Below are 12730 nucleotides of genomic sequence, written 5' to 3' on the forward strand. Positions count from 1 at the left end.
GACCAGTATACCACGGCTAAGGGCTGAATCCATGCCCTCTGCGACACCCAGTACACACACATTCAGTCAAACGTGTATTAATAAAAATGTGCATAACCATTCCAGTACGTCTATTAAATGTATTTATTGACATGTATAAAGCTTGCATACCTGTTTGACAATACAGTAGTCTTAATAATCAACAGGGAGTAAATGTTTAATTAAAAGTCTCCTGTAAACAAGCAAACAAAGTGAGCTGGTATTATTCTAAAAGTGAGACAATAGCACATAACAAACAAAAGAAACACAGGCTACTAACTTCAATTAGACCATACATTTGGCATGGTTTCATAGTGACAGACGTCCCCGAGGTCTTAGTGAAAATGTAAGGCACTTACTTTCTAAAAGTTACTACACATACTGTAACTCAGGTATCTTGCATTTGAACTTTGGTTTCAGTTATGCCATCAAACATGTTTTGTAGAAGTTGTTTTTCCCCAATCCTTGTGCCTGAAGCACCTATATCCCGAGAGACCGACGTGCATCAGCTCCCCAAAAGACACATCAACGATCAAATGAATTGCAGTACTGTTGGCAAAGCATGCAATGTATGTCTCAGACGGACCACACAATCGTGTATTTCAAATGAGTAAGAGTGACCCATAGCACTGGAGTGTAATCAAGTACTATTATCCTGTTCATTACAAATCCACACACTTCATCCACTACATCAACATATTTTTCTAGTTAGCTCACATCTGCAGCATCCTTGAAATACCCCCCCACTCTCCTAGCAATACAGTACTGTCACTACAGTGATTCAAACAAGCACCATCTATGTGTTTTGGTAGCCTGGATCCATACTGAATTCTTCAGTTTCACTTCACAATCCAAATCCGTATCCAGGCTAGTGCTTTGGCATTCGATTCATTTTATGGAGTAATAACTCTACAACCCCGTTGATCGAAAAGCCATTTGTAAACAGCATTACCCCATCAGTGTAAACATGCAGCCTACAGATTGAACCCTAGCATTTTTATTTTTTTGACCTTTATTTAACTAGGTAAGTCAGTTAAGAACAAATTCTTATTTCCAAATGACGGCCTAGGAACAGTGGGTTAACTGCCTGTTCAGGGGCAGAACAACAGATTTTGTACTTTGTCAGCTCATGGGTTTTGAACTTGCAACCTTACTAGTCCTACGCTCTAACCACTAGGCTACCTGCCGCCCCATATTGATATGAGTAGGGCGGCAGATCAGAAAATAGAGCTGGAATACAAGTTCTTGTGTAAGACTGAGGGTGGACTTTCTTAATTTCCTTTTTCCTAACAGATTGAACCCTGGCACCATCAGATGTTATGGGTCAGTGGGTTTTACTGTATATGTTACAGATATGATATGAGTAGTAACACTGCCAGGCAAGTGTAATCACACTGTTGATGGATTTACGATGGTATTCAGGTACATTTACAACTGAGCCATGTGTTCATCCTTCATGTGATTTACTGGCCCAGTAAAATACCCAGGTGTCTGGAAGAGCACCCTGTAAGGTCAATGCATCTGATTATGCTTTCTCGCTGAATTGCTTATCTCAACCCTCTGTGATGTGGTTGGGTATGTGACGTGGCAACTGTGAAGTCATTTTCTTTAACAGTAGTTCTTACAACTTGTGCTTTCCAATTTCCAATTTCCAAAGCTTTCCAATGTCCAATTCACACACTCTTCTCTTTTCTATAGATGAGCTAATTTGAGCTAATTTGACTGACAGAAAACAAAAACAACAAATTCACTCAAATGAATACAAATATTACCCCACCACTAGGTGACATGGATTCTTACCAAGTCTTCGGAGTGTTACTCAAACAGGATAACAGTACTGTGTTTGATGGTACGGTACACACAATTCAACTAGTCTCCCCTATACACAATAATATTACAATAGACATTGGTACAGTTTAAAAAAAATCATAATAATGAACATTTTAAAATCTAAAAACAATAGTGATGTATTCGTTTAGCAACAGTACAAGCTCCAACGCTTCAGCCAGATAGTGATTGTTGATGGTGGGACTGAAAGAGGGCTCTCTCTCTCTCTCTCTCAAATGTCCTTAGTGCTCACTTTCATCTTCCCCACAGTTTCCTAACAGGAGTTAAAGGAACAAGATTATTGGCTACTGTAGTACAAGTGCCCCTATGATACACCGTGTACACAGCATGGGTTCATATCGTTTAAAATACATTAGCTGCTCTTGGTTGAGCTTGCCTGACGCGATGGAACCAATGGATAGTCCCATATGTGCAAACCCCGCCCATCTGGCACCTCAGGCAGGCTCAATCAAATGTGCCTAGTACTAAAAAAGAAAGCAAAACCCAGGCCTGATGTACAGTAAAGACGCAGCCAAAAGGTGAGACATACCTAGAAGCATGGGCATGTAAACTTTGCCAAATATAGTCTCTGATTATGACAGTAATTGACTCATAAAGTTCTAAGTACAGGTGTGTGTATTGTATAAGTACACAGCCTCATTGACCTATACTGTTACTTAAAGGGGCAATCCACGATTGAAACAAGAACACTTCTTAAGTGTTTCGATTAAAAGCTGAGGGATGGGCTGGAGAAATGTACTGTAACCACTCTCAAATTCATAGACAGAGCTATGGATGTAAGGACTGACCATCCATTATATCAGAATTATAGTTGAAACATGTTTTGAGGCATTTACAAATTTTACTTTTTAAGAGTCAATGGGTACATATAATTATTTATAAGTCCAAACATGTATGTAGCAACTGCAGATTGCCCCTTTAACAAGTAGCAGCGAAACGTAATGTGCTATTCATTGTTCCAGACTAACCTTATGTTTATTGAGCTCAGCCACTCGCCGTGCCCACTCCTCCTCTGTCATCTCCTGGTCAGCACCTTCAGTCTTCTCCACAGCAGGCATCTTATCTGCAGGGAGGGAGGGAGGGAGAAATAGAGAGAGAGAGAGAAAAAGCGAGAGAAAAAGCGAGAGAGAAAAAGAGAGAGAGAAAGATAGTGAGGAGGGGGGACAGAAGAAGTGAGACACAAGCCAATAAGGACAGAGAGAGAGAGAGAGTAACAAAGAGAGAGATAAAGCGAGGGAAGAGACAGACATAAATAGAGAGAGTGAGAGAGAAATAACATAATTCATCTTAGCGCACAATCCCCTCACACTATGACCCAGATAAGTGAGGGCCTATTATAAAGGCAGGTGTAAGACAGCTAGTCTCACCTTCACAGGTCACAGCTGTGCAGACCCAGTTCCCACAGGCACAGACACAGCGGTTACACTCCACCTGAGTCTCTGCCCCGTCCTCATAGGTCTCATCCTCCAGGGCACACTCTACAGGAAGCAGATAACAGGAAGTCAATGGACATCACAGGAAATGACATGTTGATCAGTAACAGCACATAGTTTTCAAACCCAGAGATCAAAGTGGCCAATACTTTTGGGAGCGCCTTGCGAAGCAGTCTCAACGGACCAGACCGGGTTTTGGGAAATCAGTTGGAGAAGTGAAAATTATTCCTTATTTGTGAATGTTCTTTAAATGTAAGAACCGATAACGAGAAGCAGGTACTGGGAGTTTAACATTTTGTTGGGTTCTGAGAATGAGAAATATACTTATTCATGTCACTGAGGGAGAGAGGGTAATGTATAACGTTTACATTATGTCAGGATATGTTATTGTTAGCCATCAGGGATCCCATGGGAGGGATCCTCTGGGATGAGAAGAGACACAGTCTGGTACCAGTCACCATAACAGCCGTGAGTTGGGGAGGAGTGATCACTTTGGGGTAGATGTCAGGTTAGATGAAGTGAGGAAGAACAGATATCACTAAGGTTCTGTCTAGCAACAGAGATGCATTGGCTGTTCATGATGTGTAGGAGGAGACTCAGCATAGTTAAATATCAGTGCTTGTGTGAATACGTGGTCGCCTGATGCAGCTGTATTGAGCCTCTGGGAAGAATAAACTTGGTTAAGCTTTCATAGTGTCCGTAGAGTTTTTACTCTGAAGATTAGAACCTAACAATTTAAAGAACGGACATGGAACAGGACAGGAACAGCGTCAGAACGGGGGGAACAAAACGACATGGCGACAATATGCTGAAGCGGGGAACAGAGTTGGTGAACAGACAGATATAGGGGAGGTAATGAGAGCAGGTGATTGAGTCCAGGTGAGTCCAAATGATCGCAGATACGCGTGACGAGGGAAGCAGGTGTGGCAGGAGTGCGTAATGATGGTGGCAGGAGTGCGTACTGCTGGGCAGCCTCAGAGCGGGAGCAGGCGTGACACTCAATCGATAGACACAACCTATAGACCCGATGACGTGTTTCTGCGCATAACCATAGATAGCTAACGTTGCCATGACATTGCCTACAAGCGTAATCGGGGATCTTTATTGGAGAAGCAGTTTCTGGACATCTTAATTTTTTATTTTCTTTGGTAACAGTATTTCATTTATGAAAGTGTCTTTTTTTAATGTGTTTTTAAAATGGTCTAATAATCAAATCACATATAAAAAAACATAGGAATTGAACATGGGACATAGAAAAACACATAACAGGAAGATACTGTATATGGTGTAAGTCTTACTTCTCTCTGGTGGGTTGAAGCCAGGCTTGAAGCAGTTTAGGAACTCATCGAAGCTCAACTTCCAGTCCGTGTTCTCATCTGAGAGCTCGATGAGGGCATCCACACACAGGCTCCTAGACACCAACAGGAGAGGTGGGGTCATGAACAATAGGATTAATAAGACACAGGAGGGAAATACAGTTAAACAGACTACTGTTACTGCCATTTCACTGGAGCTAATGTATATACACTGAGTTGACGAAACATTATTGACTTGCAACCCAGCCCCTTTTGCCCTGAGAACAGCCTCAATTCGTCGGGGAATCGACTCTACAAGGTGTCAAATGCATTCCACATGGTTGCTGGCCCATGTTGACTCCAATGCTTCCCACAGTTGTGTCAAGTTGGCTGGATGTCCTTTGGGTGGTGGACCATTCTTGATACACACGGGAAACTGTTGAGCGTTGAAAAACCCAGCAGCGTTGCAGTTCTTGACACCAACCGGTGTGCCTGGCACCTCCTACCACACCCCGTTCAAAGATATTTCTGTTTTTTTATTTCTAACACATTTGCAAACATATTTTACAACCTGTTTTTGCTTTGTCATTATGTGTAGATTGATGAGGGAAAAAATGAATTGAATCCATTTTAGAATAAGGTTGTAACATAACAAAATGTGGAAAAAGGGAAGAGGACTGACTACTTTCCGAATGCACTGTAAATGCTCCTCAATGTTCCTTAGACTGGGCCTACTGCCAGTCCAGTTGCCCTTTAACTCTAGTCGATCTCACAGATGACCCCAGATAGCCAGCCGACACAAATTGGGAGGAAGATTCCACACATGAATGAGAGTTGATACTGCCCAAATCCCCGTGTCGCTCTCTGCGCCCGCTCCGAGACCCATGATGCATGGGAGAGGGGTATGGTCCCACGGGACAGCCAGTGTGGTGCCACTGAGCACCGGCCCCATTGCCACCCACACCCACCACCACTTCCCATCAAAACAAGCCGCCTCAACCTTTGCAGAACTGCCAAAACAGCACTTTCAGCCCCCCCAAATCGCCCATCCCCCTGCCCCTGTACACCCTGTCTCGAGGTCACCATGTAAACAACTGTGATATAACAAATCTACATTCCTCATCCTAATCAATCACATTTTTTGATGATTCCATACAGTCTCAACTGTAGTAATCTACAGCACACTCACCATGGCTGCAAAGGTGCAGCAGGGTGATTAGATACTAACAACTGAACAGTTCAACATCAGAGTTAGGGCAAGAACTGAACAACTGAATTCCACAGAATTTGAATAGCATATATGTCACGCCCTGACCTTAGAGCTTTTTATGTCTCTATTTTGGTTTGGTCAGGGTGTGATTTGGGTGGGCATTCTATGTTCTATTTTCTATGTTTTTGTATTTCTTTGTTTTGGCCGGGTATGGTTCTCAATCAGGGACAGCTGTCTATCGTTGTCTCTGATTGGGAATCATACTTAGGCAGCCTTCTTTCCCTGTTGTTTGTGGGTAGTTGACCTTGTTAGAGGCATTATAGTCGAAGTTAAGCTTCACGGTCGGTTGCTTGTTTTGTTGGCTACATTTCTATAAATAAAAGGAATATGTACGCTCACCATGCTGCACTTTGGTCCACTTCTTACGACGCCCGTGACAATATATTGATGTATTATACAGGTTGCCATTGCTTCTGTATACGGTAGTTTTATATCAATATGGCAATAACCGATTCACTGAAAGAACTCAATCAAATACCTATTAGCAGTGCAAGCAGTTGCTTCATCATGGCCTTTCCATTGCTTTCAATTGCTTCATGTACTCCATGTATTGAATTAAATTAGTGTTAGTCCCAGAAAATGGCTGTTTAACTTATTTTTAAGTTAAGTTCCTGATTTGGCGCTGGAAATTAAAACCCTGCTAATTAGTAACCGGAAGGTTGCAAGTTCAAACCCCCGAGCTGACAAGGTACAAAATCTGTCGTTCTGCCCCTGAACAGGCAGTTAACCCACTGTTCCTGGGCCGTCATTGAAAATAAGAATTTGTTCTTAACTGACTTGCCTAGTTAAATAAAGGTAAAAAAAAAAAAAAGGTCATGAGCCCCATTTATAATATGATAATATGCTGGTGGAGAATTATTCTCTTCAAGCAGCAATTGAAAACAAATGATTGCCAGGTACAGTCATTAGTCTTTTAAGTATGTATTCTTATTCAATACAGAAATCCACATTACCGAGATGCCAATATGTTGAGAGAAACAATCCTTGTGTTGCTACTACTTGAAGTGAATGCACTGCACTCAGCAAATATCAGTATGTAACACTTACTGATATGAAAATGTATACGGACTCAAAACGTCTGGCGCTCAGTCAGGATCATTATGACATGATTATAAGACATTATAATCGGGTCATGCTTGCTCATGACTTACAATGCATTATCAATGCCTTTAGAATGCATTATACCTGTCATGATTGACAGCTGTGCGCTACTGACCCTGGGCCAGTGGTTGGGGCTCACCTGAGCAGGCGGTTGTTCTCCTCGTCAGCATATGACGTAATGTTGATGGCTGTTTCGTTGTGCTGGAGGAACTTAAGGAACTCAGTGGAATCCAGCTGGGAGTCTCCATTGTCATAGTCCTGTAGGAATAGTCATTCATACATTTTTATAATTTGATTGAGTATGAAAAGAAATGGCGGAGACGACCATCAGAGCTCTATGGGCTTTCTGTGAGAAGTGTCAACCACACAGGCGGAGATGATCTTGACTTTGGGGGGGTGGGGGGGGGGGGGCAGAGCAGGAGAGCTGTTGCATAACTGCTGTTATGTGTTCAAGTGCTGGGCAGTGGGAAGAATGTTAAACAGTCTGTTCTTGCTGTGGGGCGTTTTCCATGCTGTGTAGCTTGGCCCACAGAACAAACAAGATAACTAACTGACAGAAGGGGAGAACTCGGTGAATTTTCAACTGATTCTGTCTCCGTAGAGCTGCTGCAAGAAATAAATACAACTCCACTCCACTTTATATACTTTGAGCTGTCCGGTACTTTTCCTTGCAGTTTTCCAGCAATAGTTCAACTACGAAAGTATCATTACCTCTCCACACACACACACACACACACACACACACACACACACACACACACACACACACACACACACACACACACACACACACACACACACACACACACACACCCGCACACACAGACACCTAACCACCCACCCAACCCCACAAACACGCAAGTCCAACCTACCTTAAAGTACTTGAGCAGGATGTTGGAGAAGTTGGAGCCCTTGGCGAACCAGCCGTCAGGGACCACCTCATTCTGCAGCCACTGGGTGACCCGGCTGCGCAACTCGTTCCTGTTGGCCAGGTAGCACACGACTACACAGGCAGAGAGGGAGAGAGTAGAGAGGGTCAGTACTGCAGACAGCTGAATACAGACTCGCTCATATTTACAGCGTGTTTCTACTGGAACTAAGTCTGTGAGAGTACTTCTGTTTGTGTGTGTGTGTTGGGTGGGGGCTGGGTGTGAGTGTGTGTGTGTTTCCCTTAAGCACATAGCTGTTGTGTGATAGTGTAAAGGAATATGCAACAGTGTATATTCTACAGTGCATGCAAGGATAGTATAAAATTAACCTACTGCTATCATTAAACAATTATTCATTAACCTCTCTGAGACAATGGGCCTCATGACCTTGAGCAGTATACTTACTTGGGCTAGCAGCAACAGCTTTGTCTGTCTTTTTCTCTGAAAGAAATCACAACACAATCAAAACAACTGCAAACACTTCGCTTAATCTCCTCTTTATTGCAGATTGTCCGTTGGAACACAGAAAAAAAGTTCCCAGCACAGACTTTCCTATTCAAGGTAAAGCTCTGTGATGGGAAGACCAGCAGTCATATTGAGTGTACATATGTGTTTCATTGAAATGTGTATGGTCTGAGGGGCTTTGTCCATTCTAGTAATATATTTCTATGCCTCAGACAACCTGGAGATTCTTTTCAGGGTCCCCTACCTTCACAGTGTCCGTCGTGGTACACCTGGATCTTGAGGCCGGTCAGGCAGGCGTCGCGGTGGAGCTCACAGTGGTTGCGGTACGTCTTACCATTACTGCCACACACAGAGCGCTTGTGAGGTTTACATTGCTGAAGACAGAGAGAGAGCACGCATTTTCAATCTGTGCAGTGAGACATTTGGTCTTTGCCAGGAATGTGTGTGTGTGTATGTGTGAGAATGCATGCATGCGTACCGTGTGTGTTTGTGTGTGAGAGTGCAGGCATGCCTGCGTGTGTGTGTGTGTGTGTGTGTGTGTGTGTGTGTGTGTGTGTGTGTGTGTGTGTGTGTGTGTGTGTGTGTGTGTGTGTGTGTGTGTGTGTGTAGGCTAAGACTCACCTCGATGCACAGGCAGGAAGGTTCCCCTTTCTCTGTCACAGCACACTCCCTGCCAGCCCCACAGAATACATTGGCACACACCCTGGACTTGCTCTTCCCCTCCTCCAGGCAGAGACACAGAAGACATGGGAGATTATACATCTGATGCCTTCTACTTGTGTGATGATGTATGGACATCTATATAAATACAAATCAACATCTCCTCCTGCAAAGAAATTGAGATGACATTCCACTTCTTACATGCATTCTTCTAGTCTACATTATCTGAAAGATACAAGGAAACACCAAGGAAATGCATAAGAATTTACAGTAATAAGTAATAGGGAAGGGTTCTTCTCGAAGGTGGCCACCGCCATCTAGTGTTGACTAAAATAGCTAGATTTACAGGTATAAAATTTGACCGGGTTGCAGTAATTTTAGGTTTATTTGAGAAACATGCATTATTATACAATTCTTGAGTAATGTTAGATTCAGAAAACTTGTGATTTTACTGGAACCTGGTCTACTTGGCTTGTGTCAGATAACATTGTATTTGTGACCACATTTTACTCAATGGCTCAATGACCACATTTTACAGACAGACAGACAGACAGACAGACAGACAGACAGACAGACAGACAGACAGACAGACAGACAGACAGACAGACAGACAGACAGACCGTATGCATGCATGCTTACATGAAGGCTGCCACTAAATGGCGGTAGGTTTTCTAATGTGTATACCATTACATTCTGTTTCAGAATGATGATGTCTTGATATATGTTACATTTTAAGAAACACTACATGCCATTTCAATATATATAGACTTTTTACACTCAAACACATACACACACACACACAGAGAGAGAGAGAGAGAGAGAGAGAGAGAGAGAGAGAGAGAGAGAGAGAGAGAGAGAGAGAGAGAGAGAAAAGTGTGTTGGCCTTGTCTGCTATCTAAATCCTCCAGACTGTTATCCAGACCCACAGTTGCAGATGGAAGTCTGAACAGCCCGTTGAACTGTGACCTTTCATTCACAGCGAGGGCCGCTAAGCCACAGTGACTTTAGCATAACAATGTTTCAGCAAATGCCCTCACACACGCATAGCGACACATGTTCTCTCAGACAACACAGTCAGACAAAAGACACCAGCACTTTTATAGGGAAGATGGTAGACAGACAGACACTGGACCAGTATGTCATGGAGTGTCCAGGTGACTAAATAACACAAACAAACCCACACACACACACATAATATATATATACACACACACACATTTGTTTAACTATACTTGCGGGGACCAAACAATTGATTCCTGTTCAAAATCCTCTTTTCCCTAACTCCTAACCCTTAACCCTTAACCGAACTCCTAACCCTAACTACTTATAACCCTAACCCTTAAGCCTAAATAGCCTTCGAAATGTCCCCACTTGTCTGTATTTTCCTTGTTTTACTATCCTTGTGAGGACTTCTAGTCCCCACAAGGATAGTAAACCCCCCACAGGGATTTATTCCTTTACGGGTCAACTCTTTCCCACAAGGCTCTGCTATTACGAAGACAACAGGAAATTCCTCCAAACAAATGGAAAACAGTGAGTGACACACTACAGCATTGTCCAGAAAGGGCCTTCCATTCAGGAAAACGGATATAATCTATGTGAATTCAACATTTGGTGGTCCTTTGAACAGCCCAGAGATGAAGTAAACAGAGAAAGGACAAGACTGCTATGAAGCCAAGAGGTCTAACTTCCACCACAAAAGAGTAGTGGGTCAGGATGGTGAATGGGAGACCTTCTATTCTTCCAGTATAGCACAATACCATACCTTCAATTTGGAATCTGCATGTCACCAATAAGATATTATATGTTCTATGCATATATGAGGGTGTTCCAATGGGGGACCATGTACAGACTGCAGCCTGGTGTCACAGATGGCATGACGGGGGGGGGGGGGGGGGGGGGGGGGGGTCAGAGATCACCAGCTGCCTGACCCCTGACCTCTCACCATTGATATTTTTTGGTATTTTATTAGGATCCCCATTAGGGTCCACACAGCCACAGCTACACTTCCTGCCCGGCCACACAGCCCTACTTAATTAACAATCACAGGGAGGGACAAAATGGCGCCATAGCGAGAACACTGTGTTTCAGCGAGCTTCCGTGGCATTTGTAAATGTATATTTTTACATTAATCTCCTAGCTTGAAAAAGTGGTAGAATTGGCTAAATAAGTTATCCTACAATGAGTCTTGATGGCTATTTCTCAAAAATCTCCGACAATATGTCCAACAGAACTACTAAGAACTCGACCAAAACCACCATCCCTGTAGATGTGCAGGAGGAGCTAGCTAACGTTAGCGAAGCTAACACCATTGCGGATCCAGGCACAATGGACCTGGTGATTCAAAAGATGACTGATAACATTACTAAAGTGATCGATGCTAAGATAAGAACGGTCTTGGAAGCAATAGCAGGCCATTCAGCTGAACTACAGAGGGTTGTCAAACGTGTTGATGAGGCGGAAGGAAGAATTGCTACAGTGGAAACTTCAACTACATATGGACACTAAGATAAAAGCACTTGAGAAACAGGTGCGCGAAATGGCGGAGCACATTGACGACTTGGATAATCGAGGACGCAGATGCAATATTCGTGTTGTGGGACTGCCGGAAAATTATGAAGGAACACATTCAGTAAAGACATTTGAGGAATGGATCCCTGGCTACCTACAAATGGACACTAAGGCTGGTCGTGTGAAGCTGGACAGAGCCCATCTCTCTCAAGCACCGATACCCGGTCCCAACCCACGGCCAGTGGTTATAAAGTTCCACAACTTCACCGACAAGCAGCGCGTCATGGATGCGGCTAGAAACATCGGCTCTGATGGTAGTCAACGTAAAGGTCCAAAGGTGTCATTCTTTAATGATCATTCCACAGCGGTTGTACGAAGACGCAAAGCGTTTGATGAGGCGAAGGCTCGACTCAAGAGAATGAAGATGGACTACGCACTGTTGTACCCGGCCACATTGAAGATTATGGTCAACGGATCGCCTAAAAAGCTCTACACACCTGAAGAGGCTGCTGCGTTTATTGACTCTCTCGGGGAAATAACTTTTAAGCTGCACCTCAGCAGCATTGGATAACTTTGTTTATTTTTACTGAGCCGGAGTCCTCACGTACTCCGGCTCAGTAATATTCGTATCTTTATTATTTTTCTTGCTAAAGTAATAGCCGCTACAGCTCAGGCTGAGATATGTGTGAATCTATATTGGTGCCCAGGCTTGGTTTTAGGTGGAAGAGCCTCAATCTTCTTCTATTGATTTTCATGTCCATATATATAAAGGATGAGGCTATTGAGTGGCAATGCGGACTTAAGAGTCTACATTGGAAAGTTGAAATTCCCTGCATGTTAGCTAGTGGGAAAACCCCCTTTTGGATCTTTACAAGTTAAATTTTTGGGTTTAGTATAGTTCGAGTTCAGTGTTCATATCGTTTGTTTATGCTCGGTGAGATAGAGGAGAGTTCAACACATGGAAAAAGGTACCACCCCACTTTTACAGTGGGATCCAGCCTGGATATTGAATGGTCAAGATACAATGGCAGGTAACGGACTGCGTGTATGTACATGGAACATTAGAGGGAGCAAATAACCCCATTAAAAGGAAGAAGGTACTGTCTTTTTTTGAAAAAAGAAAATATTGATATCGTCCTGTTGCAAGAAACTCATTTGTATGATAAGGAGCATCTGAAATTACAACAAGGGGGGTTTGGT

The 12730-nt window shown here is 43.2% G+C and overlaps 1 protein-coding gene across 1 annotated transcript in view; it reads right to left on the minus strand.

Annotated features, from left to right (window-relative positions):
• Window positions 1-105: 105 nt before the first annotated feature.
• LOC139413090 (follistatin-related protein 1-like) overlaps window positions 106-12730 on the minus strand; it is a 28333-nt gene continuing 15708 nt past the window's right edge. Inside the window, exons 3-11 of the mRNA XM_071160142.1 lie at window positions 8981-9082; window positions 8604-8733; window positions 8300-8335; window positions 7838-7968; window positions 7105-7223; window positions 4598-4710; window positions 3234-3344; window positions 2835-2929; window positions 106-2119 (exon numbers count right to left, since the gene is read on the minus strand). Of these exons, the coding sequence (XP_071016243.1) occupies window positions 2078-2119; window positions 2835-2929; window positions 3234-3344; window positions 4598-4710; window positions 7105-7223; window positions 7838-7968; window positions 8300-8335; window positions 8604-8733; window positions 8981-9082 (879 nt within the window). The 3' untranslated portion in view covers window positions 106-2077. The remainder of the gene's footprint in view (window positions 2120-2834; window positions 2930-3233; window positions 3345-4597; window positions 4711-7104; window positions 7224-7837; window positions 7969-8299; window positions 8336-8603; window positions 8734-8980; window positions 9083-12730) is intronic.

This window comes from Oncorhynchus clarkii, chromosome 7 (assembly GCF_045791955.1).
Source record: "Oncorhynchus clarkii lewisi isolate Uvic-CL-2024 chromosome 7, UVic_Ocla_1.0, whole genome shotgun sequence".
NCBI lineage: Eukaryota > Metazoa > Chordata > Actinopteri > Salmoniformes > Salmonidae > Oncorhynchus > Oncorhynchus clarkii.